The 24,385-nt window shown below is 54.1% G+C and overlaps 1 protein-coding gene across 1 annotated transcript; it reads left to right on the forward strand.

Annotated features, from left to right (window-relative positions):
• The first annotated feature begins 1,557 nt into the window (after nt 1-1,557).
• TGME49_239700 (regulator of chromosome condensation (RCC1) repeat-containing protein) lies at nt 1,558-24,062 on the forward strand. The gene is made up of 24 exons (XM_018780564.1): nt 1,558-3,564; nt 4,521-4,704; nt 5,637-5,791; nt 6,327-6,475; nt 6,949-7,508; nt 8,215-8,418; nt 8,953-9,033; nt 9,674-10,387; nt 10,784-10,862; nt 11,170-11,235; nt 11,592-12,116; nt 12,438-13,654; nt 14,181-15,068; nt 15,368-15,624; nt 15,802-15,950; nt 16,238-16,681; nt 17,211-17,408; nt 17,902-18,302; nt 19,169-19,371; nt 19,824-20,165; nt 20,993-21,083; nt 21,678-21,927; nt 22,456-22,706; nt 23,036-24,062. Exons 1-24 carry the CDS (start codon nt 2,445-2,447, stop codon nt 23,208-23,210), a joined length of 8,703 nt encoding a protein of 2,900 aa, XP_018637652.1. The 5' UTR covers nt 1,558-2,444; the 3' UTR covers nt 23,211-24,062.
• The last annotated feature ends 323 nt before the right edge of the window (nt 24,063-24,385 follow it).

The raw sequence follows: 24,385 nt of genomic DNA on the forward strand, positions 1-24,385 counted from the left end.
AACGAAATTCATTTCTTGCGTGTTTAAAGACAGAATCGTTTTTCTTTTGTCGGTTCGCGGCCGTGAAAACAGCCTTTTAGGGGTCGACACGTTTCATCGCGCTTCTGTCGACTCCAAGCGAACTGCGCCTTTTTCTCTCTTTGTTTACCGCACGGCAGGCAATGCCCCGAGACAATTTCGTTTTCGAAAACTGGGAGATCAGTCCCTCCGTCTGTTGCCTGTTTCAGCGAGAAAAAGATCTCTCGCGAAACAGAGGTCCTGCCTGGCTGCCGTCGCGCGAAACGAAGTTTTTCATCAAGGAGCGGTCAAGGCGCTATGCCTTTTGATAAAAAGAGCTTTCCTTGGTAGAGGAGCAAGCAAAGAGAAGGACGCGTGCCTTCCTCACTTGCTCTTTCTCCTAGATACATGCGGGGACACACAATTATGTCTTGACGCTCACCAGTGTGCATCGTGATGCTTCGTTTCTACAGTTTTCCATACTCAAAACACGTATCAATCTATCTCTCTCTGGACACCACTTTAACAGTCCATGTTTATGAGCTTTTCAGGCCTCATCGACTATGTTTAGACGCAGTCACGCTGTGCACTTCATTTGCTCTGTAGACTCTCTTGCATATTCATTTGCAGTTCATGTGTTTTTTGTCCGTCCAAAGGAAGGGTTCTTTGGTTATTCTTTGTTCATTTCCAGGTGAAACGCAACAATCCCACCTTCTCCATGTGTTCCTTGTGAACGTCCTCGTGATTTCTACCTTTCATGTGCATCCTGCCAGGTTTCTGCATAGTGATGACCACCGTTGGGTTTTTTAAAAAAATTCTACACCTACGAGAGGCAATTGCGTACTCGTTTGAGTCCTGGCGTTTTCTCTGCGTGTTGCGGTGCCTCCGCTTTCTGCGTTAAAGTCTCCACGACTTCATTTTTTTCGCACGAAAATTGTCTTTTTTCAGTTTCTGAAACGACGTGACTCTCCAGTTTCCCCTGTACGAAGGTCCGCCTCGCTGTGCATGCGTGTTCCTCCTTTGCTCACTGCAATTTTCTCCCTTCTTCGGGAAAGCTGTTGAGTGTGCGGCGAGCTGCTGCACCGACGCGACGTTTTTCCACTGCGAAAGTCGGCAATTTTTCCTGAAAATGCCTTTAGCATCTGCACTTTACTCTCGAGTTTTTAGCGGAATCTGTTTCGTTTTTTGCGACGTTTCTGTCCAGAAGGGAGACAGCTCAACAAGTTCCTTTCAGCGGCTAGCCGCGTTTCTTCTGGGTCCTCTTTGAGAAAAGTAGTCGCCTGTCTCCGGCTTTTCAGCTCCCGATTTACTGCTTATCCCAGCCTCGCTATCTTCCTCGATTGCCTTGTCAAGCCTTCTTTTCAGCTGCATTAGTTCGCCGTGCTACTCGCGAAACGCTGCGTCGTTTTCGTTAGGGTCTTGAGCAAGTCTTGCAGAGACTGAGGAACCTCGAGAGTCCGGTGTTGGGGCTTTCAGTGCGTCGATGTCTCGAGTCTCACCGCCTTCGCGTCGGAGAGCATTCGTCTCGCATTTTCGTTTTCTCGTCGTGACTGTAACTTAGCACATTTTTCGCCTCAAATCCCCGCTGTGCCTCCGACGAGCTTCACAGTGTGGCGGGTTTATGTGTACAAGCGAGACCTCTTCCAGCTGCCGAGACATCTCAGGCCTCCCCTTTTCTCGGACCCGGAGTGTCCTGTGTGCTCTGGCCGTGGTTGAGTAGGTCGAGGAATCAGTAGGACTTTTCTGCGAGTCTCCTCGTTCTCCTCATTCGTTTTCTACGTTCCTCATCCCTCTCCGTCTGCACCATGAGATTCCTTTCCCTCTCTGGGGTCGATGAGCTTGTGTCTCTTCATAGTGTTCGCTTCTTTTCAGGAGCTGTGGATCTCTGCCGGAGAGTGGGGTGGACGACTGAGAACGCCCAGACTCTTTAAGTCTCGCCAGACTCCTCGTCTTCACCCTTCCCTTTTTCCCTGAAGTGGACTCCGATTCGAGATGCAGAGTTCGACCTCTCCCTTCCGGGGAGAACATGAGTGTTTCCGATATTTCTGCTCCTTCTCCACTCTCCAATCCGCCACCGAGTCTGACGTCTGAGCTCCCGTGACTCTGGCGTTCGTCCTGCCCGCTCTGCACTTGGAGGTCGCCGGCTGTGAGAGGAATCTTTGCGCAAGAAGATCTCGAGGCGAGTCCACCGGTCCGGCGTCCGCTTCTCCTTCTCGGTGGTCGCGGCTCTCGCCTGTCACAGGTTCTCCTCTGGAGCTTGCCTGCCCTCAGGAGGCTTCTGTGGGCTGTCTGTGCCTTCTGCGTGGAACCGCGTCATCCGGAGGACACTGCTTCTCTTTTCCGGCGAGGGCTCTCCAGCGTCCCTCTGAGAGCAGCCGCCGGCGCCGGCCGAGCTTCTGACCGACCATGGCAGGTTCTCTTTGCGCTGTGTGAAGAAGCTTTCCAAGATGGGTCAGTGTGGAGCAAAGCAGAACGGTCGCAGCCGAGCCTCGGGGATCTTCCGCGGCTCTCGCGTCTCTTCCAACTCTTTGCAGGGCTTCCCGGTCGAGGCAGGCGACCGCCAACATGCCTGTCTCTTGCCTCTGCCGCCCCCCGTGCTGCACCACCTCACGGTCTCTCTCTGGTCGTGTCTGCTCTTCAACGGGAGCGGGGCGCACAGGCGCATGCACTGGAGTGTCGAGTTCGACGAGCCACTCGCGCCGCGGCTTTTCAGTGAGGAGGCCGAAGCGGACTGGGAGCTTCTTCGCAGAGAGCTGAGTCCTCTTTCGCAAGCTGAGCGCGTGAAGCGACTTCCGGAACTTCCGACGCTCGCGTGGTTCTCCCTGTTCCTCTACTACGAGTTCTCTGCGTCGACGCTCCTGCACGCTCTCGCAGAGACGTTGGCGGCCGACGGCGGAGGCGCTCTTCCGCATACAGGAGGCGAGAGAGGCTCCGATGGCTACGGGCCTCGCAGAAGACCTCGAAGCCGCGGAGGCCGCGGAGACAGAGAACCGTATTGTAGGGACTGGAGCGAAGAGCCAGGTGGAGGCGACAAGCGAAACCGCATTGACGCATGCGTGGAGGAACGCATTGCGGACCTGTCTCGCGCAGACATCCCTTCCTTTCCCGAAACACTGGGCAGGACCGCTGGTGACAGTTTCCTCGCGCGGCAGGCGTCTTCCGACTGCAAGTGCACGCGCGAGGAACTCCGTGAACGGGAACAGAGAGGCGAGGCACTGGCAGATCAATCTCGAGAGCGACAGACGCAGCGTGTCGTGGACGCCTTCTGTCAGTGGTCGAGGGTCATGTATCGCACCTACCTGCTTTCGCAGAATCTCTCGTGGCTGACCGGAATCGTGGCGCATGCCCTGACGACGCCCCAGCTGCGGAGGCTCCTCGCCCTCGCCCTGTACAAGTACTACACTGAGGAGCGGCCGCTTCTCGGTTTCAAACGTCCGCGCATGCATGCCAAGGTCGACGAGAAAGCGAGAGAGGCGCTGAGTCGAATCGTGGTGGAACAACTCGACTCGGAGCCCGAAGACACTCCCACGAACAGCCACTCAAAACTGAAAAAGGACTCTAGAGTCGGTGAGACGAAACGACTCGAAAGAAAGCGGCGCTAGACAGATCGGAGAAAACATCGCGCCGCGGGTGGGGTCAAAGAGACAGAGAGTATCGAAGGAAAGACAACGATGAAAAAACGCAAAAAGAATGAAAGTTCTTCTACGCATGTAACTCTGGCTTATGTACAGATGCATATTGATAGATAGAGCCGGATATTGAGAGATAGATAGAGAGAAAGAGAGGAAGATAGAAAGATCGATTTTATATGTGAGAGTGTGTTTGTATGTATGTGCATGTGTGTATGCATGTATGTATATATACGTTGGTGTGTCTGTATATAAAGACAGGTGGACCGAAGGTAGCGAGGGGGGTGAGAGGATCGATGGCGATTGACAGGTAGAGCGAGAGAGATAAGTAGATAGACGACACACGCTGCAGACGAAGACGAATAGATAGACGTCGGGACAGATGTAGGTGGACAGGTTGATATAGAGAATGAGGATAAAGAGAGAGAGAAATGGATAAGCAGAAGGGAGACCCAGGATTGGTTATCCTCGTACAGAGTGGATCTTTCTCTTCAGATGTTCCTGAGTGTCACCTTCCGTCCTGACTTGTTTCTCTGACACTTCTCTCCTTGGTCGGTGGAGGTGCCGCCAAGCCACCCGTCTCAATATCGTCAAGTACAGTGGGGAACGTCGCTTCTCTCCGTGCTTCAGCAACGGGTTCGACGCGTTTCCAATGAGCTCCGCTGCCAGAGGTAACGCTGGGCCGCCGGCGCGTTTGTGGCACTGTTCTTGAGGCAGCTGGTGGTGTTTCAGCGAGCTGAAGTCGCTTGTGCAAACGAGCAAAGTCATTTCCGTCAAAGGTGGAGGGGCACCATGCAATTCACACGCACTCTGCGAATCGCGGTGCCTGGCCTTTCCTGTTGTTTCCCCAACATGCCAGCGGCTTGTCTTTTTGCCCGTTTGCGGCTGACGCAGAGCGAGACTGCGGTGATGTATCCGGATACGGTGGCCTCGAGCGCGTGGCGAACACCGTGAAGGAGTATGTAGAGGGTGGACGCATCGACTCAGACGCGCTGCACCTGGACGTCCTCGACTGGGCTGTCACTGGCTTCGAATACAAAGGCGTGGTCTTCGTCCTGGTGCACGATCAAGACTTCTGGTGAGACAGACGCGCTTTGTCACCATCGCCGACGCTCGTTCGCAGGGAGCGGCACGGCCGCAGCGAACACACTGCTGGCTTTCGTTGCGCCTTCGTGTGTTCCTGTCAAGTCTGTGATGGGTGGCGTGTACAGGCTTCTCCGTTCCTTCTCGGGGACGTCTGCAGGTTGGTGCCCAGGCGAACAGGCGTCGATTGTTCTCTGTTTTCGTAGCCTTTCGTGTTTTTCCTTCTTCGTGGATTGCAAAGGGCAACAGAAGAAAACTCCCTTCAGTGCTCGTGGGCACCGCATTTCCTGCAGGAGCGTCGTTCCCTGCTTCACTTCCTTGTCTAGTGTGTGTGTGTGGGGTGTCGCGTGTGATGCTTGCTCCGTTGTCGACATCTCCCTCTGCCTCTGTCGGGAACTCTTGCGAACGATGTCCGAGTGCTGCGCTCTCCACTTTGAACCCCCAGCTTCACCAGTGATTTTGCGTGGATCCATTTTCACTCTGTGACCTCGGAGAAGGGATCGAAAGAAAGTGATTCATGGGCAGGTTTGTCGCCTTGCTCACAGTTGAACTGTAGGCAAAAGGCGTCTCCGAGAAGAGACCGCTGGCAAACCAATGCAGCTGGGATGCCACACACAGTGACCCCACTCTCTGCTCTGAGCAGTCGTTCTGTTCCACAACAAGCAGCTTTCCAGAGTCCTGAACTCGCCTCAGCAGAGACGCCACACTACTGGCGAGTTGGCATGCGGCGACATCGAACGGGCATCTAGGTCGTCGGTGTCTCTCGCCTTCCCTGTGTCTGCCATCTCCTCGCTTGCTCCTGAAACGAACGAGGAGTGAGGAGTGAGAATTCGTTGTCTGGTGTGAAGCGTGCGTTGGGAGGAACATTCGCCTCGGCGTCTCTCTTCAACGTTCGAAGCGTTTTTCCCCTCTTTGGTTTTTTTGCAGGTCAGCTATACGCACCGAGGTGCGCTGCTGCCAGGTGGTCCGCGCTGCGTCGAGCCCGGCAAATGTCCGCCTGACCTCCCAGTGTGGGCGTCTCTGCGCCGTCGAGGGATTCGGCTTGAGAGTTCTCGCTTCGCCACTCGTCCCTCATTGCGTCGGTAAGGAACGGTTGCGTCTGCACTGAGCCAGTGTCGAGAAAACCTTTCGAGTCGAGTGTCGGTGAGGTTGCCGTGAGCACACCTCGCTTTCGAGGGTATGCCTGATGGGTGCGAGAACATGAGAAATCGGGAAATGCGTCCTTGGCGCATGTTGACTAAAAAGGAGGACAGGCCTCCCGCCTGATGCTCGTCTTCGGTCGAGGCTGTGCAACCCCAATTCCATCTGCTTTTAGAACCCCAGTTCTACTTGCCCTTTTGGAATCCTGGTTTTTCGTGATTTTCGCGGGAATGCATTTGCGGACTCACGCGGTACGAAGGGGTTCTTTTTCAGAATGAAGTTACACTTTGCGGTTGCAACGTTGAATTGCTCGTCATCGTCGACCAGCATCACGGCGATGGTTCGGTGCTTTAGCCCAAGCAAAGAATCCTTTCCTTCGTTTAACAGAAAGAGTGAAAAGAAACTGGAGACTTGAAGACACCGAGAAAGAACCCTCCCGCAAGAACAGAAACAGGAAGAATCGTTTCGTGTTTTCAGAGCCCATCGAGGAGCCTCTGCCCTTCACCGTCGCACGGGATCTGCTCCTGCAGGCGGTCCCCTCGGCGACCTCCGGGCCGCCTGTCGAACGCGTCCTGCGCGTGCCGAATCCGCAAAACCTCCTTAGTTTGTATGCTCCACGATTTCAGGTGAGCGAAGAAAAAAGTGACGCATGGTAAACGAGGAGGGTCTGTGTACACGTGGAGAAGTCGAGGCGAACGCATCGGTTTCAGAGACAGAGACAGAGAGAGATCAAGATCGAACGAGAGTGCGCAAGAGGAAGACGCAAGCGAGAAGGTTCTGCCGGAAGAGAGAGTGTGACCCTCTAGATGGTTAGCGGCGTGAGTTGCGAGTTGTGCTGCTTCGAGGTCTCTCGCTCTTGGCCGTTTCTTCCTCTTTGTCTCTTCTCCTCTCCCGGTTTTCTGTGTGATCTGAACACCGCCCACGGTCGACCACGAGGCACCTGGCTTTCGCCCCGACAAAGCGGTGAGTCTTGAGGTCTTTCCAGGACAGCAGTTCGCGACGACCGACTTGTTTTTCTTTCCTCTTCGGAGTGCTTGCAACTTCTGAGTCTGTGACGAATTGAAGAAACGACAACGAACAACTGTCTGTCCTCCGTCAGGCGCGGGCGTCGGACTCCAGCGCGTACGCTGCCGTCACGGACAAGGTGATGTCTCTAGGGCCTCCGCATGCGTGGTGGTACTTTGCCCACTTGGTGGCTGAGGCGTCGCCTATTCGCCGCCGCTGGAGGCGTTTCTCGACATCGCGGCTCCCCTCGCAGGGCAACACCTCACACGCTGAGAGCCGTGCTCCGGGGACTTCCACCGAGGAAGCCTGTCCCCTCGACAGTCGCGCGGGGCGAGAGATGCGCAGGCGTCTGTTGCAGGTGCTCGCGGCGTGTCTCCACGACGCGCGTGAGGGGATCTCTCGCAGATTTCTCTACGATTCCTGGGTCGTTCATCAGGCGATCCCGACGCCACAAACCGGCGAGCTCGGCCGCCTACTCCGGGCGCGACCTGCCGCGAGGAGACGCACCGAACGCGAGATGCCCCGGGCGCTTCAGCGAGAAGGGGAACCAGCGAGCGAACAAGAAAGAGAGCAAGGAGTGGGAGGTTCGCTGTTCAACGCCACGACGCTGGGGACCGAAAGACGTGGCACCGAGGCGCCGACCTTCGTGAAGGAGTGAGCGAAAAAGTAGAAAAGGAGCAGAAAGGGGGGAGGGAAGAAAAAAAGAGGAGGGCGAGGAAAGAGAAGAGGAAGAGAGGAAAAAGGGGAAGAAAGGAGAGGAAGGGAGAGAAAGAAGGCAAAAGTCTCGTGGAGAGAATGAGGAACATGGAAGCACAGAAACAAATCGGAAGCGAGGCTGTGAGATTTTAGAAAGCGCAGGCCAACGAGGAGAACGGGATCAGACACACATTAAGAGGAAACCGGGGACAGGCTGAGAAGAAAGGAAACGAGAGTGACGGATACACGAGCAGAGAATAAGCGATAATGAGGGATAGAGGTCCGCGGAACTGTCAACTTGACGGATTAGGGTAAGAGACGGCGAAGTAGGGGCAGATTCGGGAGGACAGAGAGGAAGCGAGATCGAGGAAACCTCCGTGGGGAGAGACAAGAGACAGAGTAGTAGTGGGAGAGACGACAGGTAGATAGATAGATTTGTTAAGCGGTAATGCGGGTTAGGCAGGGATGTCTGAACAGGCAAAGGGGCGGTTGGAAAAGAAGGAGAGATACGAGAGAAATCGAAAAGGAAACAGACGGAACGTGGTGCGGAATGTGCCTGTGGCAGCCGAGCTCGAGTTCAGGGTCCCCGACGCTCTGTGTTTTTTTCCGAGAAGAAGAGGAAGGAGTTTTTGTTTTCACATCTCTCTGATTTTGTCCTGTCTAGATATGATCCGCGGCCCACGGAGGGTGAGAGCCTCTCGAATCTTCCGGCGTTTGCGCTCATTTTCGATGGAACCTCTTGGACTCGACCAACCGTCGTGCAGCTCAAGAACGGAGACATTGAGGCCGTCCTCAACCGTGCAGCGACACTCTTTGGCTGCACCCGAAGCGACCTGCTGCCCTACCAGCCTCTCGGCGAGACCATAGGGTGAGAAACATTCTTTCTCGAGTTCTTTTGAATTCTTCAGATTTCTCTCGAGGCTGTTCAACTACTCTGTAGCGGAACGCGCAACCCCAACGGCTGTGGATAGCGTATCAGTAGTGCAGTGTCGAATCACGACACCCTTGTTAGTGAACGCGAATCAGTTAGGAAAGCTCGGCCTCGTGAGGTGTAATCCGTGAGGTCGGTGAAGAACGTCCCGAGACAGGCTGTTGCGTCTTTGTCACTTAGTGTGTGAACGTACACAACAGAACTACAGTTGTCACGCTGAGACTTCATGTTTAAATACACGTTTTGACTCCAGCCAAAGCGAGCTCGTCGACCAAACCATACTCGTTTACATATATATATATATATACATATATACATACATACATGCATGAATAGGTACAGATAGGTACATACAAATGCAGATATTTGTACACGTATATATACATATATATATATATGTACATCAGCATACCGTTGAAGCATCGTCATGTAAACATCTGTCTGTACTTCTTTGTTGGTGCTTTGTTTCAGCGAAGAGCAGAGCGAATTCGCGTGGGCCTTTGGTCGCAAGTGCTCGATTTGGACTTTAGCGAAGGGTCCGAAAACGGGGTGGTAAGATTTTTCAGTGGAACGTTTCGTAATGTATTCCGACAGGGATTTCTCCCAGGAATCACACCCAGCTTTGACGACTCGAGATTCTTTAACGGAAAATGCTCAAAAATCGCAGCTGCCAATCGCAGCACGCGAAACGTCATGTGTAGAGGAGCATTTCTCTGCATGCAGGTCTAAGCCGCAGCAAGTGTCTGTTCTGTGCGTCCCCACTCACCACCTTCTCTTTCGGATGTTGTTTTGCGAGACGGTTCGCTTCGTTTCGATAATCCCACGATCCCCTTTACGGCACCGGGATCACCTACATACACATGTTAACTGATTTGTTTTCTCGTGTTTCGCGATACTCTCTCACATTCTTGGATCTTCTCTTTTCTTATCTCACACATTCGCAAATCTAGCGCCTGGACCATATTTATATATATATATATATATATATGCATATATGTACATATACATATTCATATATCTATCTATCTATATATATATATATATATGGTGACTTGTGTCTCACTCTTCCTTTCTGACTCCATCGAAGATGTGTGTTTTTCTGTCAAATTTCTTTCGATCTTTCGGCGCCTCCCAGTTCGCCACCCATCCGTCACCGTCCGCGCGTCGCTCGAGTGTCTTTTCTCTTTTTCAGCGAACCTCCTTTTCGAGCCCCGGCGCCGAAGGTTGGCACGGCGCGCGACTACTTCCAAGTGGACACGATTGAGCGCGTGTACCCTTCCCTGGAGCCTTGTTCTCCTGCATCCCGGAGTTGTCTCCGAATGTGTCTGCCATGGTCTAGCTCGCAATTCGTGATCTCGCTGGCGCCGCGAGCGCGGCCGATCCGCCCGGAAACGTACCTTCTCTTTCCCCTGCTGCAGAGGCCGCAGGCAGGCGCGAGGCGAGCACGCGGAGGGTCTTCGGAGACCGGGGGGCGGCGCGCGCCGGACGTTCAACTGCATGCGCCGAGCGTCTACCGTCGCGTCCTCGCGCTGCTGCGACGGCTTCCATTTCTCCGACACGGCGGGCACCTGCGGAAAATCCTTCACCACTTCGGAGTCAACGTCGGCGTCGCTCTCTGGGTCCTCTGGAGTGAGGTTGAACTGCGCGTCCATGAGACGGAGACTCTCGGAGACCTGCCCGCGAGGGGAACATGGCGCTCGAGCGTGGAGGCCGCGCGGCTGCGGTATCGCGGCGACCAGCTTGTGCGCGAACTGATCGCATGCGAAATCGTCGCCACTGCTGTCAAACGGGTCGTCCGAATGTTCACCAGTGAACTTCCTGACAGGCCTCTGCCTTTCGTCTACGCCCTCGAGGCTCTCCTCCCGGTTCTGTTTCGCCCTGAGGTGTGGTGGCGACAGGTCGACAAGTGGGTGAAGAGAAAGCAGAGGAAAGTGACAGAGCGGAGAAAACGGCTCCGAAGACGAGAAATACAGTCGGGATAGGTTCATCGGTGGTGCACCTGATGCCTCTACATGCTTCATATGCACTGCTGGTCTATACTCATATACATATACATATGTATATTTATATTTAGGTGATGTACGTATAGGCATGTACAGCAGATAGACAGAAAGATACAAATATATATATATATATATATATATAGGTAGGTATAAGTGGATAGGCAGGTAGATAGAGTAGATAGAAACAGACAGACAGATACATTTGTAGACTGATGAAGGAGTGAGTCACGTGGTAGCCAGAAAAAGATGGAGAGGTGCGTAGCTGAAGTGTCATGTTTCTGGATTTCACTTCTTTTCAGACTGCTTCCAAATGAACGTCGGAATACTCGGCACCACGAGAGCTGCCTGATGGTGGCTGTGTGGCTCTCTGTCCTTGAAGTAAGTGCTAGAGCAGAATGGTCTTCGTTGTGTTTTTCCTCTGACTTTCTTGTCGCTTTTCGTTTCGCGTTTGTCCCGGCTTTCCTCTTTGCCTGTGTGCACCCAACCATGTGTGTGTGTGTCGAGTCAGGCCTGCTGTGATGCGTGAATCGTCTCTCTTTCTTTCGATTTGCCTGTCTCTCGTTTGTCCACTTTCCTGGGTCTTCCGCTGTCTCTCTCTACGTCGCTGGGAGTCTGCCTTGCTCCTTCTTCTCTTGCCTCTCTTCTCAGCGCGTCTGTTAATTTCGCATTTTTTCTCTGTATGCAGGCGTCGCAAGTCGTGGCCATGCGACCTTGGCAGCTCGTCGCGGCGTTCAACTCCGTCCTCCAAACGGTTCGTCTTTCGCCTTTTCATTTCCTTCGTTTCCCTTTGTGGTGCCAGGCGGCACTAAGGACGAAACCACGATTCCTAGACCGTTGAACGCTGTGCATGACAAATCGATGCATATATACATATTTATACATATATTTTCGCACACACATATATATATATATATATATATATTTGTATATGATATATATATCATAATTGTCGATCGCGGTGTTGCTGTTTTGGCTGTAGTTCTCGGCAGGTTTGAGTAGAAATGTCGAAAGGGGGCGGAGTTCACGGTCCGGTGACATTATTCGGATTGTCAGAACTGGGACGTTCTCTTGCGTGTTTCAAGTGAAATATCTGTTTTTCACTTTTAGGCTCGGAGTGTGCCGACGACGTTGGCGCATTGTTTGATGCATGCGTTGAACGTGGAGTTCTCACCTTCGTTTCTTTACGTCATTTCGACGGTTCCGGAGGCGTCCGCGGCCGAGTGGTTTAACCGGGTGCACGCAGTTGTCCTGCGAGAGCGCGCCTCGGCTGCGAGTCCAAGCGCTGTGAAGGAACGCGGTTCTCAGGGGCAACTGCATGCAGAGCGCCAGCTGGAAAAGGCGCCAAACGACGACACCTGTGTTGAGGAACACGGGGAACCGGGCGCGGCGGAAAAGGCAGACGTGGAAGACGACGCGAGAGGCGAGATAGAAGGCGACGTGCATGCGCGGGAGCTCGTCGAAGCGGCCGAGGAAAGTGCGGTGTCGCCCGCCAACGCGTCGCTCTTCTCGCGTGACGAAGACGCGCTGCTGGACGAACTGGAAGCAGGAGATGAGGATTCAGAAGAGCAAAGAGAACGCGTCACAACCTATGTACACGCCTTGGACGTTGCGGCGAAGCGTCTCCTCTCGCTGGTAAGGAGTGACAAGAAGACGCGAAGAAGCTTCAGATGCGCGTCTCCCTTTGCACCCTCACTCAGGCGCATGCATGGCTGTGCAAACGGCGGGAAGTCGTCGAACTCTGCGCAGACATCGCCGCACTTGCCTTTTGTCAATAGTCGCGCGTGGGGAGGACATGTCGCGGAACTGTCGATCTAGCCATTCACAGCAGACAGTGCTTTCGCCACAGAGCTCTCTGTGTCTGTGGTCCAGACACGCGGATGGACAACCGGTCTTGTTTTGACTGAAAAACGTGATTCGTGTCTTGGGACTGTTTTCCGATTTTTTTGATTTCAGGATGTGAAGGACTTGTACCAAGTCGCGTCGATGCTGGTGCGCGCCCACATCAACCCTCTCGAGTTGTTGCCCACAGAGGAAGTGATCGCCACCGAGCTGTTCGTACTTCAGGGCGTCCAAGAGCACCTGGCATCACTGCATGGCGAAGCCGGGAGGCCTCCCTTTGGCTTTGCCCAGCGTTTCTACCGGGCACTCCCCACACGCGCTGCTGTCTCATTCTCTTCCTCCACTGTTCGTCTGCGGTCGATCTTATCTTCTTCACACACTCTCACTCCGCCGCTCCATTCGCTTTCTCCCTCGGCTGCTCGCTCGTCGCTTCCCCGTTCTGCTGCCTCCCCTTCTCTTCCCCCTTCGCCTTCGCCATCTCTTCCTCCTTCGCCTTCGCCCTCCGTTCCTGCTTCGTCGCTTCCTCGTTCTTCTGCGTTTTCTTCTTCTCTCCCTGCCTCGTGTTCGCCTCGACTGTTGTCTGCTTCGTCAGCCGCGGCGTCGTTCTCTCGTGCCTCTTCGCGTTCTCCGCATCCGTCGGTTGTGCAGGATTCGGACGCCGAGCGACGCTTGGCTCCTTCGCCGACGCGGCTGGAGTCCTTCGTCGAACGTTTGCTGCGGAGTAACATTTCGTACGCTCACGACTCGGCACTTGCGCACTCCCGTCTCCTTGTTTTTCGGCGAGACCTCGAACGCGAGGCGCGCGCGAGTCAGCGAGAGTCGACGCGCTTCCTTCCTCTTCCCGCGAGGCTGAAGTCTTCATGCTTCGCCGCCAGTCGCCGCTTCTCTCTCCTGCGCTCCTCCAACAGCGGCTTGACTGCACGCCCGGGCGCGGGGGAGACAGAGCCCAACTCTCAGAGACGTCGGGGAGAGCGAGAAGAGGGAAGTGAGGGAGAAGAGACTCTTGGAGGCGCGAGCGCTGGAGACGCGACAGAGAAAAACGGTTTCCCGGAGGTTCTCGAGACTGTGCTGCAAGGCAAGGAGGTCGAGAAACAGATGAGGCAGCAGAGGGGGAGAAGGGCAGAAGACGCGTTTGAAAGGAAGCACGGAGGATACGAAGGAGAAGGAGAAGACACGCTAGAGGAAGAGACAGTGTTTGCGAAGAGAATCCGAGAACGTCTGAGTGGAGAGACAGACGCGGAATTAGGTGCATACTTGACGCCCGCGCAACTTGGAATGCTCGACGGATGCAGCCTCTTGCATTCTCTCAGTGAAGCGGGGACCAGTTCCAGGTAAGACCGAGAGATGAAAACGAGACAGCAGAAAGGAGATGGAGAAAGAGATTAAGAGACAGATCAAGGGGGAGACGAAACGAGCGAGGCTGGTACGAGGGTCACGAGAGACGTGAAGAAAGATATTATGAAGGAGGTCAAGCAAGCGAGTAAAAGCGCGATTCAAAGAAGCGCTCAAGAGAGGGAGGGAGAAGGCGCTTGAGGAGATCCAAAGGTGAATAGGCAACACCTCACCAGGGGCGAGATATAGATGAACAAACGAAAGCAGACGGCGATTCAGAGCAATCACGAGGGCGGTGTGAAGACCCCGATCACGGAGAACCCTCACGCATCTGGCGACGCAACGCTCAGGTTTGTAGACCTGAAGGCCTGAAAAGCGGCGAGATCCTGCCATCTCCCACGGAGCGGTCGCTTCGAACGCTTGCTTGCTCGACCCTGCGCTCCGACCCAGTTTCCCTCTGCCTCGGCTGCCTCGACCTCGAAGAAGTCCATCGTTGCTCTCTCCTTGTTCTCCTCTGCGCTTCAGGATTCGAACGTTTTGCGCAGGGCACACGCTGGTGACCTGGACGCTGGTTTTGATTTCTCAGGTGAGTCTGGATGAGGAGGGTCGCCGCCGCCTGGCTAGACGGTGCGCGCGCGAGGTGGCGTCGATGGAGTCGGCTTATCTTCGGTCGGTCTTTGCGCCGGAGATCGAGATCGTGATTTCACTTCTAACGCTGCGAGGCCTCGTGGCTCTCTGGAGTGGCGGGCTCGGCTCCGCGAAGGAGCTTTTCCTCGAGGCCGTGCTTCGACTCTTCGACGCTTGGGGCGACCCGCGCCTTTACGGTGGCCGAGGGCACCCTTTCCTCCTCTTTCTCTGCTGGTTGTTGACTCTCTTCGCTTCTCTCCAGGGAGACGCGTCGCGCCTCTGCGCCTTCGCGTCCATCTTCCGCGCTGCGCGGCTCTTCTATCCCGCCTGTCCCCTCGCCGTCGGCCCGCCGCGCTTCGGCCCTGTCGGACTCCAAACGCGACACGGCCGCGCTGTTCTCTCTGACGGACAGTGCACGACGAAGTCCGCGCCTCGCCCGGGTGCTCCTGGGGGCCACAACGCGTTGTGGGGTCGCGCCGCGGAAGACTCGCGAGGTGTGGAAGAGACGGGAGAGTCGCAGAATGTCAATGAGGCGATGGCGAAACCTGGGCAGGCGGAGGGGGGAGACAACGCGGTTTTTGAGCAGTTTGTGAGGGAGATAATTCTGGACAAGTTCGCCTTGGTAGGGAACGAGCTGGAGGCGTGGATCCTGGCCAATCACCCGGCAAACGCAATCACGTTCAACCAGACTGTTGACATTCGCTGGAATCCTCTCGAAAATGCTCACGAAGCCTCCCGACAAGTATCTGGCGTTCAAGACGCACTCGCCACAGATGCACCTCTCATGTAAGGCAGAAGCGTTGCAGATTGTCTTTCTTAGGCAAGCCTGCTTCCTTTCCGTGGAGTGTGTTTCCTTTTTGCGGGGCTTGCTTCTCTCAGTCTCTCCGAGTGCAGGTTTCCCTGTGCCGCCGGTGGCGTCTTCGGAGTCGACGCTTCCTCTGCATCTCGGTGTCTCCTCGCCTTTCCTCGTTCCGTGATTCGTACCCTGAACCGCCGCTGGCCTCCACGTCTCTCCCCCTCCCGTGGCCCATCGCGCCCTGCCGAGATTTCGTTTCGATTTCCAAGTTTCCTTTTTCCCCCGGCAGGCACGGAGTCGACGCGGGGGTTATCCACTTTGACAGCGGCGGGCGCGTCCCCAAGGCTGCTCTCGCCGGACGCGTGCTCGCGTTTGGGTCGAACGTCGCGGGTCAGTTGGGCCTCGGCCTCCCTACAGCGCCGGCGTCTCCGCGAGTCGCTCCCGCCTCTGAAAGACGAGGAGAAAGCGAGCCAAGCTCTGCAGGAGAGCGAGCAGACGCTGTCTCCGAAAGCGACGCGCGAGCCTTCGACGAAGCCGCTGAGCGAGGTCAGCGAGAAGGAGAGAAGACGAAAGGCAGAGAGATCGAAAGGGAGGACAGGGAAGAACGGTGGAGGACCAGGAACACCGCGTTTCGCTGGTATGCATGGGCTTGAGCGTCCTCGGCTTTTTTCATGTCCCCTGTCCGTCTGATTGGGCTGTATTTTTCTGTTGCCCTTTCCTCAGGCGTTGACGTCTGGTGGACTCCGCAACCGTCGGTTGTGCATGCCTTGAAAGATGCACACGTGACGGCGAGTGCATGCGGCTTCTACCACAGCGCCGCCGTCGACATCGCGGGAGGTCTTTGGACTTGGGGCTCCAACGCAGAAGGCCAGGTTTGTTTTTTCTTTTTTCTCTTATATGTTTCATTCTCTCCTCCCGGTGTTTTGCCCTGTGCCCCTGCGCTGCGTGTTTTCTTCTCGGTCTGCCCGTTCGTCTCCATCTTTTTCTTTCGCTTTTCGTCGCGTCCTCCCTTCCTCTTCGTGTCTCTTTATCTCGTCCGTCTCTTCCTCCCTTTCTCTCTTTGTCGCTCCCTTTCTGCTCTCCACCGTCTCTCTCCTTCGTCAGTTCCACGTTTCTTTCCGCGTTTTTCTTCCTTCGCTTTCCTTCTTTCTGGCCTCAGATCGGCGCACAGTTTCACCACTTTGCAGATGTGCCTCGCGGCAATGGCGCAGGCCCCGCCGTGTCGTGGACGTCTGTTGCAGCGGAATCTCCAGACTGGTCCGATTTCGACAACCCCCGCCACTTCGCGCTCTTCACGCAGGAGAACGTCTCGCCTGTCTCTGCTCTCACCCCCCGAAAGGGCGCGGAGACCCCCCACACCGGCGGAGCCTCCAGCGCTTCCGCGAAGGAGGACGAAGACTTGAAGACGAGAAGGCCTTCGGGCGTCACGTTTTTTGGCGACTTGGATCGCGAGGCACAGGACCGGCGCGAGCCGGAAGAAGGCGCGAGAAGGCATTCTTTGCAATTCCACAACCTCTCAGAGGGCGCAAAACGCTACGCCGTCACGGCTTCCCTCCCCACGCCCGTCGCAATTTCCTCTGCACCCGCGACGCGCTTCACCCAGGTGGGATGTCCTCGAAACGGCTGCTTCGCAATTAGCTCGCGAAAGAAGGGGGCTAGGAACCGCGATGAACGAACTGCACGCAGAGACTCAAACACACAGACGAGAGACAAGCAGAGAAGATTTCTCGTGAGAGGCGGAGAGGCGAAAAGCGACTCTTTCAGAGGGGGTGGTTCTTGCGCCAGCCATGCGCGCGGCCGTACGAGTGATGTCTCGAATAGGTGAACGCATTTCTCGATCGACGATGGAGACCCGCAAGCTCGCATCTGCTCATGAAGTCTCTGCAGAGTCTTTTTCCGCGCTTTAAATGGTGGACATGGGAGCGCGTCTTCCCTTCGTCTATTTAATTCTCCATCACCACGGTTGCACGTCAGTTGACAGTGCAATTCCACTTGGATTCGGCGTCCGAAGAAAGGCAGAGAGAGAGGAGGAACTTCGTTCGGGGCTGCAGGCCTCACAGGGAGAAAGAACGCTTTCAAGGTTAAACAGAGAGACAATGCGTTTCTTTCACGTTCTCGTTTCTTTGTCTTAGGTCGCTTGCGGACGCGACTTCACCGTCGCGTTGACAACCGACGGACTCCTTTTTTCCTGGGGTTCCAACCGTTTCGGGTGTCTCGGCACCTCGGACTTCTGCTCGCGATCGACACCTGAGGCAGTCGACATGAGCGAGTTTTCTGTCGCTGTTGCGCGACCCTCTGCTTCAATCACTGTCGAGTTTGCGCGGCCAAAGGCAAGTCGACTCCACCGCAGGCTCTGCAGAGAGTCCACGAAGTCTGTCACGTCCGTATGCGCAAGTCGCCAGCCGTCCTGACGCCTGTAGCTGATACGTTTCCGCGCCTTTCCCCCACTTCCACTTGCGTCAAGTCTGTATGCCGCAGAAGCATCGAGTCGCCTCGTTGTCAACGCGTCCACTGTTCACTCGTCTGCATGCAAGAGAGCTTCCCGCTGAAGTCGAAGCGTCAAGCGAGTCCGAGTTGCTCCAAGCCACACAGGGTGTATGTACGCCAGCGGGACTTTCGTGGGCACGCGCTCTGTTCTCGACCGTGTGGCGAGTCTTTTTGCCGTCGAGTCCTGAACGCACATGAGCCCTCTGCGCCTTCTTTTCCGTGGCAGGCATCACCTCTTCGTTTTTCGCACTCAGCAGTATCTCTCGCATGTGTTTCACACTGAACAGTGTTTCTTTCTTCTTGTCCACCATGACCTCGCCTCCCTTTGTTTTTCAGATCACGGAGATTCGCTGTGGCCCGGCGCAGTGTGCGGCTTTGAGTGACGAACAGGGTCTCTGGGTGTGGGGACGTGGCGCCTCCGGGGAGTTAGGCCTCTCTCCAGCGTACCTGGCGATGTTGTGGCGCAGGCCTGCACCCTCTGCGTTGGGCTCCACGTCCGCTGTCGCGGCGCCCGACCGCTGGCTGGACGCGCTCGACGCGGGAGCTGTGGAGCACGCGTTTGACAGTGCGGGAGACGGCGAGAAAAACGAGACTTTCGCTGAGTGGCGGGTGGACAGCGGCGCTCGCGGGGAGAAGCAGAGAGGCCAGGAAACACACGCAGAACACGAAAAACTCTTCCAAAAGTTGCAGACCTCTGCCGTGAGAGACGGCTGCGTCGCCACTCCCACGCGACTTCGGTGAGATAAACAGAAGGACACCGAAAGAAGAAACCAGAAGAGAATAGAGCGTAATGAAGGGAGAGAAGCCGAGGAACGAGGAAGCAAAAGTTAGAAAAAAGGAGGTAGGGCGAGAGACGTAAAACAGGAGAGAAAGATGGACTACAGATCGAGGACAGATGCAGAAAGCGAACGGGACAGACGGACGTTGAACAGGGAGAAGCCAGAAGGTGTAGATCATTGAGAAAGGCTCCTCAAAGGGGATGAAATGTGGATGAAATGTCTCGGTATCTCGCATGTTTGCTTGTTCCTCACCGTTCCCGACGGTGGCCATCTGAGAGTTTCTTCTGTCGCTTGCCTGCAAAGCGGGAGAGTTGGTGTCGTCGAAGGTGCAGTCAAGGGGGCTTTTCGTCTTTCAGAAGAAGACTGGAAGTGAACAAGGACGGAGCACCACGACGCATGTCCTTCTTCGTCTTTATCTACGTTTATCCACGAGTGCTTGTCAAGGTCATTTTCGCCTGGTAGCTTGCTGCATAAGTCGAGTGAAACAAGCGCGCTCCCGAGCACGCCTTTCTGCCATGGGCGCCAGCAGGAACTCGAAGGCGATGTGCAAAAAGGAAGTCGCGGACTTTTAAGAGTGAATCGTAGAGATCACTGACCGAGCCAACTCCTGAGACAGACGGCGCATACGTCGAGAAAACCGTCCTGTGTCCAACATATCTAGATCTAGGAATTCCAGCTTCAACTCATATTTGCAGGACGTGTGCAAGCGTAGGTAGAAAGCGTGCGTCTATCCGCCAGTGTTGCATTTGTCTTTGTTCGGCGGTCCTGGGGAGTCTCTTAGTGTCTTTTCGATCGATGGGCGTTCTCGGTTTTCTGCTTCCCAGCATGCTGCAGTTCTGCGACTTGGCGCACTTCCAAGCGAAGATGGAAGAGTGGAATCTCTGGACAGAGTGGAGACAAGCCTTTTCTCTCGTGACTCTCCGACGCACCGCACCACGAGAGACCCTGATCGCTGCCATCCCAGACGACCTTCTTCACGACCTACCGACAACCTCTGAAGAAGTCCTCGTCTCCGATATCGCCTTCGGTACCATACTCACACACCTATACAAAGATATATATATTTATATATAGACGGGTTTATTTATATTCTGTTTATATGTTTTTTATGTAAATAGATAGGGAGAGATATGTATATACATATATACATATGTATATATATATATATATATATTTGTGTGTATATTCACGTAAATAAATACGAAGAGAGGGGGACAGACCTGGGAATACATACATGCACATAGATACATATATGGATGTTAGGACGCACTCGGATGCAAGTGTGCCTAGGCGTAGATTTGTGTGTGTGTACATGTGAATGTATGCGTGTCTGCATATAGTTACGTTTGTATAAGCATAAATGGAGATCCCTTTGGCACATGCAGCAGCCGGTTCCCGCATGTGGAGAGCGGCGGCTACAAGGACCCGTGAGAACTCGATTTGTGCACTTTTTTCAGCGTGGTTTCCTGCGTTTTTCAGGGAACGCGCACACAGTCTGCTTAGACATTTCCAGCAACCTCCTGACTTGGGGCCATGGCGGAGAGGGTCAGCTCGCCGTCGAGAGTGCATGCAATGGTCAGATACTGCATGCGCAGCCTGCGCCGTCTGAGGCGGGACTGCGTGCGGTGCACGAGCATGCAGTCGTGCGCCCGCGGACTCTCGGCAGAGGTCTGGAGAAGGCTGAGGAGACGGGTGCGAAAGAGACTTTTGCGCTCACAGAAGAAACTGTAGTTTCTGCAGCGCCTACTCCAGCAAGGCTAACTGCGTGCTTCCATGGACGCCGGCTAACGCGAGGGAAGCGGACTCGAGCTATCGCAGCTGGTGAGAAACGGGACACTGAGACTTCGAGTGCGGAGGCGTCTCGAAGTCGTGGCTCTATCGCTTGGACTGAACTCTCTGCAAAGTCCGAGTGAGAAGAAAGCTCTCAGACGGTCGTCCACGTCAGCGAATGTCGGAGCTTCGAGGGTGCCGCTTAAGCATATTTCTTTAATGGGCTAGGAGTCTCTGTTCAGGACAAGACACTGTCTGCGTCTCCTTGATCGGACGCGAAGACTCAAGGAAAAAGCAGAAGCGAGACGACGTTCTGCCGCCCCTAGGCTGTACCTTCTGTGGTTCTCTGTCGTGAACTGTGGGCTCTACCTCGGGTTTCGAATCCCTCTCGAATGCAACGAGTTGAGGAATCTCTGGAAAAAGGCGTTCAAAACAACGAATGCCGAACGTCAACATGTCGCGAGGCGCGAAAGCCGAAGTGACATCTTCGTCCGACGGCCAAACTGGTCTCAAACGACTGCCATCTTATACACAGAGAGACGCACGCAACTCACGCGACAAGTCGACTTTTCTGCGCCATTCCAACGTCACTCTCGAATGCTTCATGGTTGTGCGAGTCCATCTTCCCCACTCAACGGTTGATGCGCAACTACAGTCGCGTAAACACGAATTCACTTCGCAGTTCCTTCTCGATCTATCTATCTGTATCTGTATCTGTCTACCGACGTTTCTGCTTGCCTGTCTACATATATATATATATATATATATATAACTCCATTCTCCACGTGAAGGAGGTACAGTATCTGTGGTGAAGGTGACGTCGTTGTAGAAGCTTAGAGATCTTTTCTGTGAAATTCTTCCCGAAACGATTCCTTCAGGAGGCGACACTTCGGCGGCAGTGGACGAGGATGGCGCAATATGGGTCTGGGGCAGCAACGCAAACGGCCTGCTCGGACGCCCTCTCGACCAGTAAGGAGTCGAGACGAGACCGCGTGCATTCATCTGTAAAATAAACCGCAACAGTATGTTTACGAAGTTCTTCATCTATTCAAGCAAATCATGTACATATTCATGCATTTATGTATGTGTGTATGTAGTCATCCACACAAAGAATCATATGCATACATGTGTGCGCATGTATAAAAATGTATGTAAATACATATATGTATATATGCATATGAATATATATATTTATATATGCATCTGGACTCCGAATCACGTGGATGCATACGTACAAATGTACACATGGATAAACGTCGATGCAGAGATGGTCATGATTGCACAAACGTAGAAATATTTATATGTGCACATATGTATATATATATATATATATATATTTGTCTGAACACGTGTGTGTAGGTGTATATTATCAGGCATTTGTTTTTCCATATACTTGCGTCTGTATGCAAGTGCAGTACTGCGTTGTTCTGTTTCCGTCTAGCTGACTTCCTCTGTCTCCAGTTTTAAAAACAGTATTACTATTTACTTCTTCAGCCCCTTTGCGTTTTAGCGCCACAGCGTTTGATCTGCGAGACTTCTCCGTTTCTCGTTTTTCCTGCGCAGAAAAGAGCACTTTTTGCCGCACAAGTTGACCGTAGACGGGAAGGCGGTCAGCGCATGCATTTCGCCTGACGGCAGGCGCCTCGCCGTGTGTACAGACACCGGCGAACTGTGGATGTGGGGTCGGGAGTCTCTCGGTTCCCTGGGGAGATCCGCAGCGGCGCCTTACTGGATTGCATCTCCTCCCGACAAGGAGATTCTTCACCCCAAGCCGGAGACTGTGCCTCTTCTCAACGGGTATTTCGTGACCGCCGTAAGTACAGGTTTCTCAACTGCAGAAGAACCATCGTGTCTCTCGAGCGTCTCATCGCTCTTCTGTTTTTGATGTGGCTAGCCGCTCCAGATTTCTCTTCCTTCTTCTTCTCCCACGCGCTTGGCCTTGCGCCGCTTCTGAGATCGCCTGCGTAGTCAAGACTGAAAAAGATTTTTTCTCCTTTTTCTTTTCTTCGGAAGTATCTGAGGTCTTTTTACGTCCACGAGGCGATCTGCCGCGTCGTTTTCTGCCTCCCCTGTCTTTGCAGTTGTGTTCTTCTGGGGCATCATAGTTCTGCTTTGTTTTCTGAATCGTTGTTAACCAAGTATGTCTAGGGTGTCTTTCTCTGTTTCTTCTCCCCCTGTTCTTCCTTGTTTACCTTTTCTGGTTCCCCCATATTTGTTCTGGTTTTGGCCTCCGCCGGTCTCTTTATTCTCCCAACTCTGGGAGTTTCCTGTACCTTCTCCTCGACGCGTCTTTGTTCTCCCCTTCCGACTTCTCTCCTTCTCCTCGCTCTCTTCTCTCTAGGTTTCGCTCGGTGTGCACCACACGCTGGTCTTGTCGGGAGACCCCGAGAGGAACGCCTTGTACGTTCGGCCTCCCTCCGGGATTCCAGAGGACCCTCCGGAGTTGCCGCGACGCCCGCTCGTTGACGTTCTCTCTTCACCGCTCTTCGAGGAACTCCCGAACGCGCCGCGCCCTTCGCAGCCGCAGCAGGAGACGCAAGAAGACTCGCCGGGTCACAGAACTCGCCGAGGTCCCGTTGTCTTCAAGAACGTGTAAGCGGGGAAAGCCGAACATGCTGAAACCTCGCGTTCGCTCTCTGGGAAGCGAGAAGGAGTGTCCAACACAAACAGACGGTCCAGCAAAGAAACAAAGGCGCGCAGAAGGATGTATTCACACGCATGTTTGCCCCTATGTTTCGACGTTCCGACGAGGTAGCGAGACAGAACAAGTGATACACATCTCTCTGTATATTCAGACAAATGGAGACATATGTACCTTATACAGACGTGGTCAGCTTCCCTTAGACACTTGTCACCACAAACATATATATATATATATATATATATATATATGTATATATCGTTGTTCTGCTTCGTTTTAGGAAAGGCACAACGCATATCGCGTTCCCCCAGGACTTGGACGCCGCAAACTTGTCTCCGGGACCTCTGACGAAGACGCATGCAGCCCCAACCTCTGAATTTCTCCAGAGATTCAACACTGAGCCCCCCGCGCGTCCGTCGCCGGCGTCCGCGCGGCCCAGTCGCCCTGAAAAGTGACCAATGGGCTGACAAGTCAGTTCACCTCAGCAGGAACAGGCCGGCGTTGGTTCTTTGCTTCGTTTTCCCGACCTACGCGCTTCAAAGCAGACATGCGCCCCCGTGGCGGCTGAAGACGAAGTTCATGGTTTTCTGTCTCTCCTCATTGGAGACCCAGTGAGCATCCCTGGGGCTAAAGAGTGTCGGCCAGAGTCGCCAGTGGGTCTTCGGGACCTCATAGTCAACGTTGGGGGTTTGGTAGCCGAGGCCGTCCACAGGGTCAGACATCCTACCGAAGTGTAGTGTCTTTTTCCCGGAAGTGGAGGAATGGCAACAACGTTTTACGTGAGGCGCAGTGAGGCAACGAAAGGACTGACAGAGAGAGAGTCGCAGGTGCCTCCGCTGTTTTGCGGTGTCGAGTTCCCTGAACGAAGCGGAGCTCTTGAGACGGAGTCCATGAGCAGGTCGAGAACGCCCAGCGGGCGGCCATGTTGTTGGGGTTCTGTGGCACTGAGGACATATTTTCATCAACGTCTCTCTGCTTGTGGCGACAGTTGCTTTCTTCCCCGGCATTCAGGAAAAGAATGGGCGCTGCAGAACGAACATGTTTTTCTCCAGAAGCACATCTTTACTCTCTGAAAAAAAAACTCTTCTCAGAAAGAAGTGGCGCTCCTCAGGATTTCCGGAAGCTGGCTGCGGAGCGGTTGGGGCATTGGGTCTGAGGGAAGCTACAGTTCATTTTAGGTCTGTGCTGTATCGTCGCCCTCGATTTTGGAAAAGACTTACCAGAAAGCAGGTGCAGAATGAAGGAAACGCTCGTCCAAACTACCCTGCATGTAGCCGCCGCATGCGGACGGCTTCTGGACTGCAAAGGAAATAACGTAAACACATACGTATATTCATATATATATATATATATATATATGCATACATATATGGAAGTGCGTGTTTTTGTCCAGATACATGATATATGTGTGAATGATGTCATCTCTGTGAGGTTTCCATGGAAAGGATTTGTCGGCGTAAAGTGTCACCGTGCATTCCGCTGGACAATTTGGTCGGTACGAAACAGACGCATTTCGCACGATGTGAGAGACGTCCTTCCAGCTCGGTGGCGAGCTCCGCGCCGTCTGTACACCCCAGCGCTGCGCCGAGCGCGCTTCCTCTCTCGGGCCAGAGAGACACGCCTGACTTGT

Source organism: Toxoplasma gondii, chromosome VI (genome assembly GCF_000006565.2).
Source record: "Toxoplasma gondii ME49 chromosome VI, whole genome shotgun sequence".
Lineage (NCBI taxonomy): Eukaryota > Apicomplexa > Conoidasida > Eucoccidiorida > Sarcocystidae > Toxoplasma > Toxoplasma gondii.